The sequence below is a fragment of the Pan paniscus genome, chromosome 2 (genome assembly GCF_029289425.2).
Source record: "Pan paniscus chromosome 2, NHGRI_mPanPan1-v2.0_pri, whole genome shotgun sequence".
In the NCBI taxonomy this organism is placed as follows: domain Eukaryota; kingdom Metazoa; phylum Chordata; class Mammalia; order Primates; family Hominidae; genus Pan; species Pan paniscus.
The window spans coordinates 107050236-107069410 of NC_085926.1; the positions used below are offsets into that span (position 1 = coordinate 107050236).

The following is a 19175-nucleotide window of genomic DNA, read 5'->3' on the forward strand; positions in this document are numbered from 1 at the left end:
TCTTGTCCCATGAAATCAATTCTCCACTCAACAGCTAGAATAATCTTTTAAAAACATAGGTCAAGTAATGCCACTCCTCTGCTCAAGTCATTCCATTCTCAATACAGCCACTTCTTGTCATGTTGCTTCAGGCCTTACCTGATCTGCCCAATCTACTTCGATCTGTTTTCTGTGTTCTAGATAGACTAGCCTTTGATTCCTGTCTTTGCACTTACTGTCCCCTCCTTCTAGAACCATCTTCCCACAAAATTATTGCATAACTCACTGTGCTACCCACCATCCAAGATATCTCCTGTGTTTTTTTTTCCTCCTGGTATTAATGCCTATGTGTGGTGCCCCCACGCCCCAACACTGGTCAAATCTAGGCTGACCTGTGGCATGGCAAAAGTGATGGTCTGTCACTTTTAAAGATGGGTTCTAAAAAGTTGCAAGTTCTACTTTGTTCTCTTGAATTGCTCACTCTGATAGAAGTCAGCCATTATGTCATGAAAATACTCAGGTGGACCTATGCAATGGCCTTTGTTAAGAGGAACTAACTTGCCCCAAAAGACACACACACTCATATGTTTATTGACACATTATTCACAATCGCAAAGACATGGAATTGGTCTAGGTGCCCATCAATGGTGGATTGGATTTTTTAAAAAGTGGTACATATACACTATAGAATACTACACAGCCATAAAAAAGAATAAAATCATGTTCTTTGCAGTGACATAATGCAGTGAAGACTATCATCTTAAGTAAATTAACACAGAAACAGAAAAACAAGTACCTCATTTATAAGTGGGAGCTAAACACTGAGCACACATGGACATAAACATGAGAACAACAGACACTGGGGAATACAAGACGGGGGAGAGGGAGGCAGGGATGGGGGCATGGGTAGAAATGATCCCTATTGGGTACCATGCTCACTAGCTGGGTGACAGGATCCATACCCCAAACGTCAGCATCACACAATATACCCATGTAAAAAACCTGCACATGTACCTCCTGTATCTAAAAGTTGAAATTTAAAAAAAAGAATTACCTGATATTTTATCATCCATTTTAATTTACATGTTGTTTTTCCTCCCCCACTAGAATGTAAGCTCCATGAGGGCAGGAATTTTCTCTTTTTTTCTTTTTTTTTTTTTTCTGAGACAGAGTTTCACTCAGTCGCCCAGGCTGGAGTGCAGTGGCATGATCTCAGTTCACTGCAACCTCCACCTCCTGGGTTCAAGTGATTCTCCTGCCTCAGCCTCTGGAATAGCTGGGATTACAGGTGCATGCCACCACGCCTGGCTATGTTTTTGTATTTTTAGTAGAGATGGGGTTTCACCTTCTTGGCCAGGCTGGTCTCAAACTCCTGACCTCAGGTGATCTGCCTGCCTCGGCCTCCTAGAGTGCTGGGATACAGGCGTGAGCCACTGCACCCAGCCCAGGAATTTTCTCTTTTTGCTTTTGCCAAATGTCCAATGCCTACAAGACAGCCTTGCACATAGTGGTCATTCCATCCACTTGCTCTTACGCATTTGTATAATAACAACTACTATTGGTTCACAAACTTTTCAGAAACCTTGCTGTTTTTATGTTTAACATAAAACACTGTTTTATTTTAGCCCTCATAATAACCTCAGTGGCAGAGGAATTCCCAATTCACAGTGGAGAAGAGTAAGACTCAAGTAATTGCCAAAGGTCCACAACTAGTAAATGACAAAACCTAAATTCAAATCCAGATTTGGCTAATCCACATTTCGCTTCCAATTATCATACTGTAATAAAAGATTAAATAATTCAGCATTGTAAAAATTCAAAAATGGACACATAACATGCATGGTGTACAAAAGAATCACTGTTCAAAAATTACTAGTCTGATGGGTGGGTGGGGTGTTAGCATATGGAAAGCATCCCTAAATAACGAATTCTGTTTCAGAAACATAGTGTTGCAGAGTATTCAACAAGAGAACATAGCGTTAATGTCCCTGAATAACTTAAAAAGGACCATGCAGTTCCTATGAATGCACGGTAACACCCATCCCAACTCATTTGGACTCCTTTCAGCATTATGGGTCTATGGTTAAGCAATGTTAATGAAGAATGTTTGTTGCCTAAAATCAAGTAACACAACCATATAATAACTTGTCTTTATTATATAAACAATATTTTAAGACTCCAAGAATTATAGACTTATAAAATATTTAAGAGACCTGAGAAATCACCTAGAAATTTTTTCCAAAGTAATAATTTATTCTATGATCTAGACTCCTCCAGAGACAAATTTGTACACATCTTGGGTGGGAGTCCCTCCCGTTGCAATATACTCGAATGGGAAGCAGCCATCACTGGATATAAGTAATTTAGGTAGATTACACTCAATTTACTAAAACTCCCTCAGAAAATAGAGACAAATCCACATTTTCCATGGACTTAAACTATTTTTTACCCAAACTCACTGAGAGAAATTTAATTTGAAAAGATCGGCTATATTGATTGATCCAGGAGACACTTGGCGCTTCCCAGAAGAATGAGACTGATGAAAAGGAAACATTGCTTTGATATTTATTAGGAAATGAATGGACTGATTTATAGGGAAAGTCTCAGGATTGGTATATTTTATTTTCAAAAGATGATGGGCAGTATAATTAGAGATCAAAAGTAAAGCTTTTGCGAAATCCATTGGTGCATGGTCAGGGAGTACGATGCAGAGATCTATAATTTTTAGTATTAATATCTTTATGAGTGATAGCAAGGCCCTACTCAGGACAGCAACTGCAGTTTCATGAAAATAAGACAAGATGACAAATGTAGACATATAATAAAGAGTTAATGTGGTATAGGAGAAGAAACATTGAATTTGGATTGGTAAAGAATTTAGAGCCAGAAGGTTTGAATTCTTTCCTAGTTTTAACATTTCCTTATCTCTAAAATGGTGATGATAACCTAACACACAGTGTTACTGCAGAAATCAAATGAAATAGTTCAGGCAAAAAGGCACATATATAGGCAGTGTACACAAATTAAATGTTTCTCCCAATAGATATCAAGGTCCTCAAAACAAGAATTAATCTTATCTTTTTTCTATTTTTCCATAAGTTATTGGGGTACAGGTGGTGTTCGGTTACATGAGGAAGTTCTTTAGTGGTAATCTGTGAGATCCTGGTGCATCCATCACTCAAACAGTATACACTGCACAATATGTTGTCTTTAATTCCTTGCCCATCTCCCACTCTTCCCCCTCAAGTCCCCAAAGTCCATTGTATCATTCTTATGCCTTTGTGTCCTCATAGCTTAGCTCCCACATATCAGTGAGAACATAAGATATTTGATTTTCCATTCCTGAGTTACTTCACTTAGAATAATAGTCTCCAATCTCATCTAGGTCATTGCAAATGCTGTTAATTCACTCCTTTTTACTGCTGAGTAGCATTCCATTGTGTGTATATATATACCACAGTGTCTTTATCCACCTGTTGACTGATGGGCATTTGGGTTGGTTCCATGATTTTGCCATTGTGAATTGTGGTTCTATAAACATGCATGTGCAAGTATCTTCTTCAAATAACTTCTTTTCCTCTAATCTCAAACTCACAGAAAAATCTGATAAATGTTTGGTGTGTAAATGAAAGACTACCCAGAAACCACATCGAGAAAATGACCATTCTGATGGCATGCATGGTTGGAAAAAATGGATATTATAATATGTAAATATAAACTTAAAGGCCGGGCCTGGTGGGTGGCCAGGTGCAGTGGCTCACGCCTGCAATCCCAGCACTTTGGGAGGCCAAGGCAGGTGGATCACTTGAGGTCAGGAGTTTGAGACCAGCCTGGTCAACATGGTGAAACCTCGTCTCTACTAAAAATACAAAAATTAGCCAGGCATGGTGGTGCACGCCTGTAATCCCAGCTACGGGGGAGGCTGAGACAGGAGAATCACATGAACCAGGGAGGCAGAGGTTGCAGTGAACCAAGATTGTGCCACTGCACTCCAGCCTGGGTGACAAGAGAGACTCTGTCTCAAAACAACAACAACAAAACCTTGAAAACATTTATGTTAAAGTAAAAAAACATACAAAATATAAATCAACCAGATACATATTTATAAATATATTCATTCTATATGTATAATATAAACATGTATATATATATGGTTTAATAGTTCAAATGTATTGTGTAAACAGAAGATATACGTGAACTGTGATCATTTAGTGGAACTAATCACTGTCAAAGCACCTAAAATTCACTGAAGTAAAAAACAAATTTCTACTCGGGGTAATGATCTAACTTAGCATGCTCACTGCAGTATGTTTCTATTACTGCCAAATATTTGTTCACATCCAATTACTCTTTAGCATACCTTCCCGGATGTGGTTTAAATTTTGTTTACAATGTAAAAATCTTACTATCAAAGTCAATGTCCTCACTTTGACAACTTTGGGGAGCATATCAATTTTATAAATAAAAACTCTGTGAAGATAACTGAAGAAAGATGAGTTACCTGGGTCTGTAGAGGCAATAGCAAAGATGTTTAGTTTTAACTCTCTTGGCTTGAATGAATATTCTCATCCATGGGTTAAAATACAGAACAGATGTGTAGGCTCTGAATGACCACCTCGCTGGGAAACTGAAATAGAAAATACAAAATGTCACAATACAGAGGACACAACAACTACATCTCTTTGAGAAGAAATAACATCAGACTATCAGGTTATTATTGTTACTACAAGAAGCTTCAAGAACTTTTCTTCTAAAACTAATGACACCACAAACACCAGCAAATATCACAACACTCACTTCATTAAGGAGGCCTCTAAACACAAGGCCCAACACAAATCACCCACACTTTGGTTAGAACTGAACTTTTGTTGGCAACCAACTTATTCTAAGTAGACTTATAACAGCAATCTAAAATATACTTTCCATTAAAGCTGTTGACCTAGGAGAACAAAGTCAAGTCAAATCAACAAAACAATCCCTCGTTCAAACATAACAAAAAGAATCTAGGCTCACATGAATAAAAAGCATTTCCATTAAGTCCTTATAAACAGAGAAATACAGTAAAAATGTTTCATTTGCTTTTAAAATTATGAACAAGAAACATGAAACTTCATTCCATAAATGCAATAAGTATTAAAATAAGTATTTATGGCCAGCTAAGGGGAAGCATCTGACCCCATGATAATGAAAAAGGAGAAAAGAGAAAAATAAAGAATTGGAAGGCAATAAAACGGAAGCAAAACCAACATAAATAGCCTATGAAGAAAACTACCCTTGTAAAGCTGCATTTTGGGAAATCATCATGTCATTGTATACTTATAACTCCAGGGAACTTCTATATTAAAGTCCGTTTATGAACTGTAAATCCTCTCCAATAAGACAGGAAATAAAGATCCACAACAAGCCCAGCCATGCTGAAGAAGCGATGCTCTTTACTACTCGGTCACAGAAAAGGCTACTCCACAAGGTCAAATGGAAAGCAGAAAGCAGTAAACCCATCATTTTTACACTTGTATCTCAGTCCAGAATAAGACAAAGATCATGGGGAAAAAAAAATGTGAAGCCCGTCTAAAGGGGAACTACTCAACAGGTTAACATTATTGCCAGTAACTCAGTAAGACAGGCAGAGCTCCAAGGAATTTTCAAAAATGAAGATGAAGCCATAAGAAATTCAAGAATTGCCTGGTTGGTTTTAAGTTCCTTCAGGCAGGATCTGAAGCTCATTAAAAAGTCAGGAATTCATCTTAATTGTTCCAAAGGAAATTCTCTTAAATAAGTCTTGAGCAGAATTTTCCCAGTATAAATTACATATTAGTATCTAGTCCATCACTCTTATTCCCTAAATATTAATACTAGTGTATTTTTTAATGTAACAAGATAGGCTGTCTGTATTCGAGTGTTGCACTACAAATACAATAATGTGGCTGCTTTTAGTATACCCAGAACTGCACAATTAAGTATGTCCTCACCTGATAAAAGAAACGGAAAGAAGTTACCTTGGGACGCTTGCCATTGTTTAAATCCTTTCTGGATCTCCTGATGTTAAATTGCTCTTGTAGCTCTTCTGACTCTCTTCAAAACTGATACGTCTTTATCATTTGAAGGTAAAAAAGTCAAAAGTAATTCAGAGCCAACTTTGAGAATTTGAGAAATATGGTGAGAGATAAAACCAGCTAAACATATATATACACACACACATATATGTGTGTATATATATACATGAACACTAATACTTCTACCTTTTAATAGCTCAATTTATTCACTCATTCAGTAACTAGTTATAGGTAAATATTCATAGTATGCATGTTGGGGATCTTCAAGGTCTCCCCTATGTTAGGAGATTCACTGGAAGGACTCATGGGCCTTAGCACACAATTGTACTCATGCCTTCGACATCACAGTGCTGCAGTGAGGACACACAGTGGCTGACAAGGGAAAAAAAATAGGTGGAGTCTGGAGGAATCTGTCTGCTAGCTTTCCTACATTCTCTCCTTCTCATGAAAGTTCACATACAGCATAATTTTCTCAAAGCTATAAAAATGCAGCAACATGTGTGTGATGTTTCCATCTAGGATAGCTTATTAGAGACTTAGCATCCAAGGTTTTTATTGGGAAGCTAGCCACACAGGCACCTTCAGCCCAGCATGTAGCGAAGTTCCAGAGTCCCAGAAGGAGAGGTGGTTTGCATATAAGCCATATGGTTTGCATATCTAGACACAGCAAGCCACTGTTATCAGCTAGGAAAGGTTTTATGTCATTGTAGGAAACTGTTTACCAGGCAAGTTCCCACAAGCTGGCCACAGACCAATTTTGCAAGCAAGCCTTTCTAAGAATAGACATCTGCTATGCTAACCCTTTTCTCTCACATGCCTACTTTTAGAAGTTCCTGTTTATTTGTGACAAAAAGAAGGGTACTACCTCTTATTTGTGATGCTTTTAATACAAAGAAGACAAAGAGGGCTAAATATAAAACCTGTAAGTGAAATGGACCACGTCATTATAAACGTCAAACTTTTTAATGTGATGCATAAGATCCTTCATGGTCTGACCCCCGCTTAATTCTCCAGCCTCATCTCTTGTCTTCAGCCTGGCCATTTAGGACCACTCTCAGTTCTCTAGCCATGCAATCATGCTTTCTTATCCCCAAGGCTGGCATACTCAGTTCTTCAGCCACTCTTGCTTGGCGCACCCCTTTTCACCCTGCGGTATACAACTTGAAACTGCACTTCCTTTCGAAGCCTTCCCTCAGCCCCGAGAGAGATGAAGTGCTCTCCTTTGTGCTCCCCTCCTTCTGTACTTCCCGCCGTCAAGGCACCTGCCACTCAGTGCTGTCATCCTCTGTCTATGCATCTGCATCCCCAACTGGCTGTGAAATCCATGCAGCTAGCGCTGTCATCAATAAAAATATGTTGAATAAATGACAATCATTCAGGACTTCCCTGGCTTAATTTGGAATAAACAACAGAGGTTCCTTATGTATGAAGGATTATCTTCAATGGCAATGCTACCGCTCTTTACAAATAAAGCCGTCCACTTAGGAAAGGGAGATAAAAACATGCTAAATAGTCAGGATATCTTCAGAAGATGAAAGGAAAAAATACTATTACTCCACACTCACCAGGAACTGTTTCCATGTATTCTTCAAGAGTATTTCTTCCTGTTTCCTTCTAAATACCTTTGTTTCCTGTCTCCTTACACTTTGTCAGAAGTGTCCATATCTCTATCTTTCTCTCTCATTTTCTATGTAACTGGCTACGATAAGAAACTGAAGAACGGAAGAGACAGAACAATCTCCCTCAACACACACACACACACACACACACACACACACACACAAACACAGTCACAGGACAGATGTGGGGAAAGAGGAGAGTATTTCAAGGCAGAAACTGGCTTCATAGTCTGTGGATATAATAGGAGGGCATGGAGTAGAATCAATGCTTTTGTCCCCTGCTCAGCACTGGGTATTCTTAACAGTCTCTAATTTAGCCCCTACCTGTGGCTGTGCTTTCTGTGTGGCCTCTTTCTTCTCCCAATCTGTCCACAGTATTCTGCTGCTGTTTTAAATGCTGCTCCATGTGCCATGCATCATGGGTGGATCAATGTGTTGCAGTCATCAAACTGTGTTAAGGGCAGTGAAGGAGCCAGAAACTAATGTTCTGTGGCCAAGGCCATAGCTCCTTATCTGCTGATTCAGATTCTCTGTGGCTGGAGTCTGGAAACGTGAGGTTTTTAAAGCTACCCAGGTGATTCCTTTGATTCTGCCAGGTTTGGACACCACTGCCTACCTGACCTAGCGGACAGGGTAGTATGTAAGGCAGGTTGCCACAAAGAGGGGAGGAGAACAGTCTCTCACAGGTGTTTGGACCTAGACACGAGCTGAGAAATACAACTCCTCCATTATTCACACTGGACACACAGACAACAGACCCCTATCTAGCCCAACAACTGGGCTACTTTTCCTGGATTGAGAAAATGACTCTAAACTGCAGACTAAATTAGGTCCCTTTTGCAATATCTCAGAAGTGCCATATTTTTATTCATGAAAATATTACATAACCAAAATTGTTTTCTAAATTACTCAAGTCCTTACAAAATCTCTGAAGACTTTTTGAAGTTGAAATTAACAGAGTTTGTATTATCTTGAATATAAACAAGTGCATAAAGATTTTTAACTAGTTTAAATTCTGAACTTTGAAGGGGGTAACCAAATTCAATATTAGGGTAGATTAAACCTATGAGAAATGTCAACTCGAAGAGGTAATTTTTTAAAAAAAGTTATAAGCTACACAAAGTAATGAAAGTGTTTCTTTTGTGACAACCCCAGTATGGCAAGCAGCATATTAGAACAATTTGAAGCTATAACTTTTGATGTGTTCCTGGGCAGCTCAGTTAAGACATAAAAAGTAGAGACATGGAATGCTGCCCAATGACTGTCAATTTAGAAACATGCTGGCAACGTGGCACCTAATTTTAAAACATTACCTAGCACAAAATTTCAACTGCATTACTCTGTATTATATCATCACTCTCAGAGCTGTTTTTTGGATGGGTTTTTCTAGCTGCCTGAGATCGATCCCGAGCCATGGCGGATTTCAGGGATGTGGCAAGCCCCTTTGATGACAGCCAATTGCATGGCATGCCTTTTTTACTAGGGGTGTGCTTTTTTCTAGTTTCTTACAAAGTTGAGTTATTAATATTTGTAACGTTTTGAAGATAGTTAAGTCACTGAAAGCAACATGAGCACACAAAAATAATATGCAAAAGAGACAGGGTGAAATGGACACATGGTCCTGACCTCCAAAAAAGGAATCAAGAAAGATGATATAAGGGGTGATCTGGCCTTCACAGTTTAGAACTTGAAAGAGATTTCAAAGGTAACAGAAGTACTTTACAAAATATTTTAAATTCCCTCTCTCACCCTAATGAAGATCTCCAATGATCTTCAAGGATGAAGGACAATGGAACTGACATCGAGAGTCTAAACACCTTACAGTGAAAGCATTTGTCATGTCCTTAGAAAATTATCTAGACATTGACATTCAAATCAATTTACTTGAATGTAATTCATTTTTTATTTGCTATGTACCAGACACTGACTTACTTTCCACAGCATGATAGTAAGCTAGAAAGAGGTGTTGTAGGAAAAAGTAGAATGAGGGGAATTGTGGGGATTACTAAAATGTACAGAGATTTTTCCATGTGCCTGGTACTGTGCCTGTTCTATTTAAACAGCTTCCATATGAAGTAGATGATGTTATAGCCTTATTTTATAGATGGGAACACAGAATTTTGGAGACTGAAGATAACTTGCCACTAGAATTAAAGCTCTCCCAACAGAACTCAAGTCACTCGATGGCATATCAACCTTGAGTTCTGGTCTCTTCAATTTGCTCCTACAGAACTGAATTCAAAGATCTGATGTCCATGTTTTCTAGTTCTATACATACGTCACTGTACAAAATAAGTCATATGGCAGTAGACAATCAATATCTCCCAGCCATTCAATTACACCTAATGTCTCTGCTGATAGATCATGCCATTATGTAAAAGAATATCCTTTTGGAAAAATGAAGACATTTACAGAATCATGCTAGTAGACTAAGAATACATATTATTCTCCTGCTGAAATTCAAGGAAGACTATTAATAGTGTGAAGAATAAGAAAACTATATGACCCACTGACAGACACACAATGGGAATTATTAAAAGTTAAGAGAAAATATTTGCCCATGCCTACGTCCTGAATGGTATTGCCTAGGTTTTCCTCTAGAGTTTTTATGGTTTTAGGTCTTATGTTTAAGTCTTTAATCCATCTTACTTTTTGTATAAGGTGTAAGAAAGGGGTCCAGTTTCAGTTTTCTGCATATGGCTAGCCAATTTTCCCAACACCATTTATTAAATAGGGAATCCTTTCCACATTGCCTATTTTTGTCAGGTTTGTCAAAGATCAGATGGTTGTAGATGTGTGACATTATTCCTGAGGCCTCTGTTCTGTTCCACTGGTCTATATATCTGTTTTGGTACCAGCACCATGCTGTTTTGGTTACTGTAGCCTTGTAGTATAGTTTGAAGTCAGGTAGCATGATGCCTCCATTGTTCTTTTTGCTTAGGATTGTCTTGGCTATATGGGCTCTTTTTTTAGTTCCACATGGAATTTAAAATAGTTTTTTTTTATTCTGTGAAGAAAGTCAATGGTAGCTTGATGGGGATAGCACTGAATCTATAAATTACATTGGGCAGTATGGCCATTTTCATGATATTGATTCTTCCTATCCATGAGCATGGAATGAAAACACCAAAAGCAATGGCGACAAAAGCCAAAATTGACAAATGGGATCTAATTAAACTAAAGATTTTCTGCACAGCAAAAGAAACTATCATCAGAGTGAACAGGCAACCTACAGAATGGGGGGAAATTTTTGCAATCTATCCATCTGACAAAGGGCTACTATCCAGAATCTACAAGGAACTGAAACAAATTTACAAGAAAAAAACAACCCCATCAAAAAGTGGGCAAAAGATATGAACAGACACTTCTCAAAAGAAGACATTTATGTGGCCAACAAACGTATGAAAAAAAGCTCATCATCACTGGTCATTAGAGAAATGCAAATCAAAACCACAAAGAGATACCATCTCACGCCAGGTAAAATGGCAATCATTAAAAAGTCAGGAAACAGATACTGGAGGGGATGGGGAGAAATAGGAACACTTTTACACTGTTGGTGAGAGTGTAAATTAGTTCAACCATTGTGGAAGACAGTGTGGCAATTCCTCAAGAATCTAGAACCAGAGATACCATTTGACCCAGCAATCCCATTACTGGGTATACACCCAAATAATTATAAATTATACTACTATAAAGACACGTGCACACATATGTTTATTGCAGCACTATTCACAACAGCAAAGACTTGGAACAAACCCAAATGCTTATCAGTGACAGACTGGATAAAGAAAATGTGGCACATATACACCATGGAATACTATGCAGCCATAAGAAAGCATGAGTTCATGTCCTTTGCAGGGACATGGATGAAGCTGGAAACCATCATCCTCAGCAAACTAACACAGGAACAGAAAACCAAATACCACATGTTCTCACTCATAAGTGGGAGTTGGACAATGAGAACGCATGGACACAGGGAGGGGAACATCACACACCAGGGCCTGGCGGGGGATCGGGGGCTAGGGGAGGGATAGCATTAGGAGAAATACGTAATGTAGATGACAGGTTGATGGGTGCAGCAAACCACCATGGCATGTGTATACCTATGTAACAAACCTGCAAGTTCTGCACATGTATCCCAGAACTTAAAGTATTAAAAAAAGAAAAAAGTTAAGAGAAAATCCTGAAAGTTCTCCAGAGGAAAAAAATAAGTAATTTACAATAATTTGGTAATCACATTTCTATCAGACTTCTGATCAACAACATGTATTCAAGAAGTCAAAGAAGCAAATAGTTCTAAGGGAAACTATTTTTGAACCAATATTTCTATAACCATTTAAACAAATATTGAAGTGGAAGGGAAAAATAAAGACACTTGTAGAGATACAAAGCTTCCAACAGACTCTGAAAGAATCATTTCGGGATATAATAAAGCAAATTGACTAATAAATCCAAGAAAAAAGATACAGGATGGAAGATATAGTAGTAAACAAACACACAAAAAACAAATCTTCTAATTTAGTCTAAATAATTCTTCATGTCTGATGTAATAAAAATGTGTAATTAAAATCCTACAAAAAATAATTTTAAAAGGTGGAACTGGAAAGGAAGAAAGATAAATACATACTAAGACCATACCTTATTTGTGAAATGAAATACATACTAATTAACTCTACAGTTTGATAATAAAATCATAAGTTTAGACATGTTTATTAAAAATGTAAAACTAATCCACTGAAAGTATATAATGGAGGAACTAATTTGCAAATCATTAGAATAGAAAAAAAATAAACTTTTCCTTTTGGGAAAAAAACCACAACTCAATTATTATTAAAAAGTGGGGAGAGAAAAAATAAAGCAGAATAAAATAAATTTAAAAATAAGAAAGCTTAAATAACAACAAAAGAAGCAAGGCAAATACAACGTATAAGCAGGCAGAGCAAGTCCAGCCATAGCAGATGTCACAGTAAGCGTGAATTAGCTAAAAGACAGAAGCAGTTAGAATAAGCAAAAAAAGATCTAGTTATATGCTGTTTGTAACAGACAAATCAAAATCAAAATATCACTGCTGGAAAGAAAGTGGTGGCAAAATACACAGTAGGAAAATGTTAACCAAGAAAAAGCAAGTATAGAGAGATTAATATTAGACAAAAAAGAAACGAAGTGGGGGAAATAACAGACACAGACAGGCATTATGTATTAATAAGAGCTTCACTTAAGATTACACATAAGTCACAATCTAATGACTCAGAAAACAGATAACAAAAACTAGTAGAAATACAAAATGTATGTACATAGCAATAAATATTGTAGAAGATTCTAACATACTGCTCTCAGAAACCAAGCAATGAAGAAGAAAAAAAGACATGGAAGATTTGAATACTTAATTAAAATATGTATGCAAATGAAATGGATACAGCTCTGTCCCTATCAGAGATTCACTTTTAAAAAAATGTTTAAGACATAAGCCCATAAGAAAATCTGAACAGATTTCAAAGAGCAGATATAATACAGGCTAGATTCTCTGACCACCATACAATTAGAGCAACAATAAAAAGATATCTGACTCCTCTCTCCAAAAAGCAAACATATGCACTAGTAGATTTAAAACATTTTTAAAAAGCAACTCTTGAATAAGAGGAAATCAAAATAAAATTATAAGCTATTCAGAAATAAACAACAGTAAGAGTTCTATATTTTGAAACCTGTAGAATACAGCTATTATATAATGCAGAGGAGAAATAAGAACCTTATTGTTTAGATTAGAAAATGGAATTTAAAGTCAATGAATAAAACACATACCTCAAGGAAGTAGAAAAAGAAAAATAAACAAATCCAAAAAAGATATAAGAAAATAAAGAAATGTAAAATAAAAGTAATCCCAGCAGACTTAATTTTAAAAATCCAAAACTGTTTTATTTTTAAAGTCAATTGAAATAAATTTCTTTGGCCAAGAAAGAGAGATGGCAGAATACATGATATAAGAAGAAAAAGTGAACAAAATCTATCAGAGGAAAACATAAGTTTTATAAAAACTCCATGTCAACAAACTGGAAAATATAAATAAAATGAATGTTTTTATAAGAAATTATAAATGACAAATTTAAGCCCCAAAATTCCAAAATCTGAATAGAATAACAGTCTTAGCACCATTAAAAAGTAATAAAAGAAATAAAGTAATAAGGCAACCAGATTTTCAAGGAAGTTCTAAAAAATCTATGGGCAGACAAAAGACTCACTTTACATAAACTCTTCCAAATAATAGAAATGGGGGAAGAAATTCCCAACTCATTCTATGAGGCTACCATAATCTATATACCAATCAATACTAAATAAGGAAATGATAATAAAAGCACAGTTACAGCCAGTCTCATGTGCAAACATAAAAGCAAAAAATTTAAAGGATCAACAAAATGAACACAGTCATGTAAAAGAATAATACATCATGATCTTGTTGGGTTTATCTGAGGAATGCAAATATCACTCAGCATCATAAACTCTATTATAATAAAACACTACTTTAAAGGAGAAAAACAAAACTAAATCACTTCAACAGATGTCAAAAAGCATTAAAATTGAAACCTGTAGAATACAGCTATTATGCAGAAAAGAATAAGAATCACATTTCCTCACACAAAAAATAAATAAAATGTACTCTATAAACTGAAAATACATTTCTCAATTTCACAAAAGCCATTGATTAAAAAGAATAGTAACTAGAATAAATATCACATATAATAGTCAAACATAAAAAATGCCATTAAGACAAAAACAAAGCAAAGAAGCATACCTGCTATTACCACTTCTATTTAACTAGCCAACCAAATTAAGAAAAAAGAAAAAGGATGAGCAATGGAAGACACAAAATCACAAAGCTGTCCTTATTTGCAGATGATAAGACTATACAGAAAATCTAATGAAAACTATTAGAATAAAAGAGTTCAGTAAGTGGTCAGATATAAAATCAACAGGCAAACATCAATGGTTTTTAACAAATGAATAATTAGAAAAGCAATGGAGGAAAAAAATCTTATATGAATACCAAGAAGAGTCATAAAATACCCAAAAATATACCTAACAAGAAATATACTAGAACTATATGAAGAAGTAATAACAGCTAACAATCATTGAGTACATATTATGTGTCAGGTAGTGTCCTAAGCACTTTTCATGTCATAAATCACTTAATCTTCTCAACAACCCCTGGATATAATACTATTATTTTTATCATCATTATTTTCAGATAAATAAGCTGAGGTCCTGTGAGGCTGAATTCCTTTCCCATATCATGTATTAGTCCATTTTCACACTGCTGATAAAGACATACCTGAGACTGGGCAATTTACAAAAGAAAGAGGTTTAATTGGACTTACAGTTCCACATGGCTGGGGAAGCCTCACAATCATGGCAGAAGGCAAGGAGGAGCAAGTCACGTCTTACATGGATGGCAGCAGGTAAAGAGAGAGAGAGTTTATGCAGGGGAATTCCTCTTTTTAAAACCATCACATCTCGTTGGACTTACTCACTATCACAAGAACACCACAGCAAAGACTTGCCCCCATAATTCAATTACCTCCCACCAGGTTCCTCCCACAACATATGGGATTTCAAGATGAGATCTGGGTGGGGTCACAGCCAAACTATCACCATAATAATACAGCTTATAGAACTATAAACTGAACACAGACAGTCCTTCAAACTCTTGTATTTAATTACTATGATATACTATGATGTTATAAAACTCCACTCAATTATATAAAAGAAGATTGGAATAAGAACCAACGTATAAGTGTGCCAGTTCTCTCCCATTTAATTATAAATTCAAGGAACTACCAATCAAAATCCCAAGAGCATTTTTATAATAAAACTTGAAAAGCTGATTTTTAAAATTCAGATAAAGAATATTTGCAAGAATAGCAAATAATGATTTTTAAAAGAACAGTGAAAGAAAGGCTTGGTATTTGCCCTTCTAAATATTAAAATACATTATAAAGGCCGTAGCAATTAAGTTCTAATGGGGCAGGAAGTTAAAAATATACCAGCGAAAAGGAATAGTTCATCCAGAAACAGAACCATGTATGATAAAAATTTAGTTTATAGTACTGATTTATTTCACATAAGTGGAAAAGGCTGAACTATTTCATAAATATAGATTAGAACAATATTAAATTAATCCTTCACCCTCCATGTACACACACTTTGCACCATATTCAAAAACAATCAAGATAGATTAAAAGACTATAAAGAAATAAACTAAGATTCTTAGAGTAAATTATAAGAGAATACATCTAAATCATGGTTAAGGAAAGCATTTTTGAGCTGAAAATTACAAAATAAGAAAAACAAAGAAAAATGTTGACAGATACAAGCTCAAAAAAATTGAAAAATTTTATAAGACAAATAACAATGCTGAAAGTCAAGTTGAGAGACTTCTGCTTCCAAAATGGTGGTGCAGAAGTAGAAGCAAGCTGGCTTCACATTCCCCACAACAGAAAACCAAAAACAAATAGACAGTGCCAAAATTAATACCAGCAATACCACAGAACTCAAATATCAGGATGGGAAAGTTTCCAGAGCATAGTGAAATGAAAAAATTCTTAGCAGATGGTACAAGAATTAAACCTTTTTTTTTTTTTTTTTTTTTTTTGAGACAGAGTCTCACTCTGTCACCCAGGCTGGAGTGCAGTGGCACGGACTTGGCTCACTGCAACCTCCACCTCCCAGGTTCAAGTGATTCTCCCACCTCAGCCTCTGAATAGCTAGGACTACAGGCATGTGCCACCACGCCCGGCTAAGTTTTGTATATTTACTAGAGACAGGGTTTCAGTATGTTGGCCAGGCTGGTCTCGAACTCCTGACCTCGTGATCTGCCTGCCTCGGCCTCCCAAAGTGCTGGGATTACAGGCGTGAGCCACTGCGCCCAGCCAAGAATTGAACTTTCATACCCATGATGATCTTTCCCCCAATCTGCCCATCTTCTAATACGCAGAAAATTTCCTCCTGACTCACAGTTTCTATACCAGAAAAAGTGAGAGCAAGGTGAACAACCAGCTTCCCCACTATCCTGGGTTCCCCAACAGGAGATCTGTCCCTGCTTCAATCCACGAGAAGCCTCACAAGTGTCTGGAGGGAGATACATCCTTGAGGACAGTAGGAAACTACGGTCCTCAGCCCTGGAAACTGTGCTAGGTAACTCAGACAAATCAAGTGGCCGTTCAGCAGCATCACACTGCAGGAAGTATGTTCCACAGGTCCCTTGGGCACAAACCCCCAGCCAACCTTCCCACACTGCTGGGAAATCCCCCTTAGGACCTTCCCTATTTAGGACAGGGCAGTGCTCTGATGATTTACTAGAGCCAAGGCCAACCTGGGTTATAGCACCACCTAGTGCCGAAAAGAAGGCAGCAACCTAGGAGAACAATTAAAAAAAAAAAAAAACAGGTAAATTATGAATAATCTTCAAGTAAACATACCCAGTGAAAACAAAACAAAACAAAAACCAGACAGAGAAGACTGGGAGAGGTCATTAATCCTTCAGTGCAAAGACATAGATGTACATCCACAAGAAACAACAGCAAACAGAGAAGCAGGACCTGCCCAAACAAAGCAAGGAATCAGTGACTAACCCTAGTGAAAAAGCAATATGTGAGCTCTCGGATAAAGAATTAAAAATAATAGTTTTAAGGAAACTCAGTGGTCTCCAAAGTAACACAAAAAAGTAATTCAGTAACTAAAGAAATTTAATAAAGTGATTGAAATAACTTAAAAATCAAACAAATCTTGGAACTGAGAAATATACTTACTGAACTAAAAAATTAATTCAAGGCTCTGCACAACAGAATAGATCAAGTAGAGGAAATAATCTGTGAGCTCAAAGATAGTTTATTTGAAAATACACAGAGGAGCAAAAAGTAAAAAAAAATGAAAGAAACAAAGATTGCCTACAAGATACAGAAAATTACCTCAAAAGACCAATCTAAGAATTACTGGTGTTCAAGAGGGAATAAAGCAAGAGCAAGGGGTAGAAAGCTTACTCAAAGAAATAATAACAGAAAATTTTCCCAAACTTGAGAAAGAGACAAATATCCAGGTATGGAAGCTCAGAAAACACCAAACAGATCCAACCCAAATAAGACTACCCCAACGCATATAAGAATCAAACTCTCAACAGTCAAAGACAAAGAGAGAATCCTAAAAGCAGCAAGAGGAAAGAAGCAAGTAACACATAAAGGAGCTCCAATTCGTCTAGCAATATACTTTTCAATGGAAACCATACAGGACAGTAGACAGTGAAACAATATTTTCAAAGTGCTGAAAAAAATGCTGCTATTCAAGAATACTGCATCCAGCAAAGCTATCCTTCAAATATAAAAGACAGATAAAGCATTTCCTAGACAAACAAAATTCATCACCACCAGACCCATCTTACAAGAAATGCTAAAGGTATTTTTTCAATCTGAAAAAAACAAAATACTAAGGTAAAGAAAAAAAAAAAAACCTTTTCGAGATACAAGATCCACTGGTAAAATTAATTACATGAACAAACCCAGAATACTATAATTGTGGTGCACAATCTACTCATTATGCTAGTATGAAACCCAAAAGACAAATCTATCAAAAACAATAATATCTACAGCAACCTGTTAAGAGATAGTCATATAGTGCTGGGCACAGTGGCTCACGCCTGTAATAAGAAGGTGCCCATCAAAGAAAATCCCAGGACCTGATGTCTTCACTGCTGAATTGTACCAAACATTTAAAGAAGAACTAATACCAATTCTACTCAAACTCTTCAAAAAAACTGAAGAGGAAGGAATTCTTTCAAACTCATTCCACAAGGCCAGCATTGCCCTGATACCAAAACCAGACAAATACAACCAAAAAGGAAAACTACAGGCCAATGTCACCGACGAACACAGATGTAAAAATCCTCAACAAAATACAAGCAAATCGAATTCATCAACACATTAAAAAGATTATTCATCTTTATCAAATGAGATTCATCCCAGGGATGGAAGGATGCTTGAACATATGCAAATAAATAAACATGAAACATCACATTAACAGAATCAAGGAGAAAACCCTAGGATCATTTCAATTGATGATGAAAAATCATTCAAGAAAATTCCACATCCCTTTATGATAAAAACCCTTAATAAACTGTGTAAAGAAGTAATATACCTCAAAATAATAAAAACTATGTATGATAAACACATAGTTAACATTATACTGAATGAGGAGAAATTGACAGCCTTTCCTCTAAGATCTGAAATAAGACAGGGACACCCACTGTCACCACTTTTATTCATAATACTGAAAGTTCTGGCCATAGCAATTAGCCAAGAGAAAGAAATATGGGGCATTCAAACCAGAAAGAAAGAAGTCAAAATAGCCTTGTTTCAGAATGATGTGACCTTATATTTACAAAAAACTAAAGACACCACCAGCAAACTGTTAGAACTGATAAATTAATTCAGTAAAGTGGAAGAATACAAAAGCTGCATACAATTAGTAGCATTTCTAT

At 36.4% G+C, this 19175-nt stretch overlaps 1 protein-coding gene across 3 annotated transcripts in view; it reads right to left on the reverse strand.

The window, feature by feature from the left end:
• MORC1 (MORC family CW-type zinc finger 1) overlaps window positions 1-19175 on the reverse strand; it is a 159851-nt gene that overhangs the window by 106718 nt on the left and 33958 nt on the right. For 2 of the 3 annotated variants that reach the window (XM_003825067.4, XM_055110262.1), the window contains exon 9: window positions 4481-4606. In XM_003825067.4, the coding sequence (XP_003825115.2) occupies window positions 4481-4606 (126 nt within the window). Of the gene's footprint in view, window positions 1-4480; window positions 4607-5975; window positions 6506-19175 lie in introns of those variants that run through there. The other variant, XM_055110263.1, reaches the window with a different exon arrangement.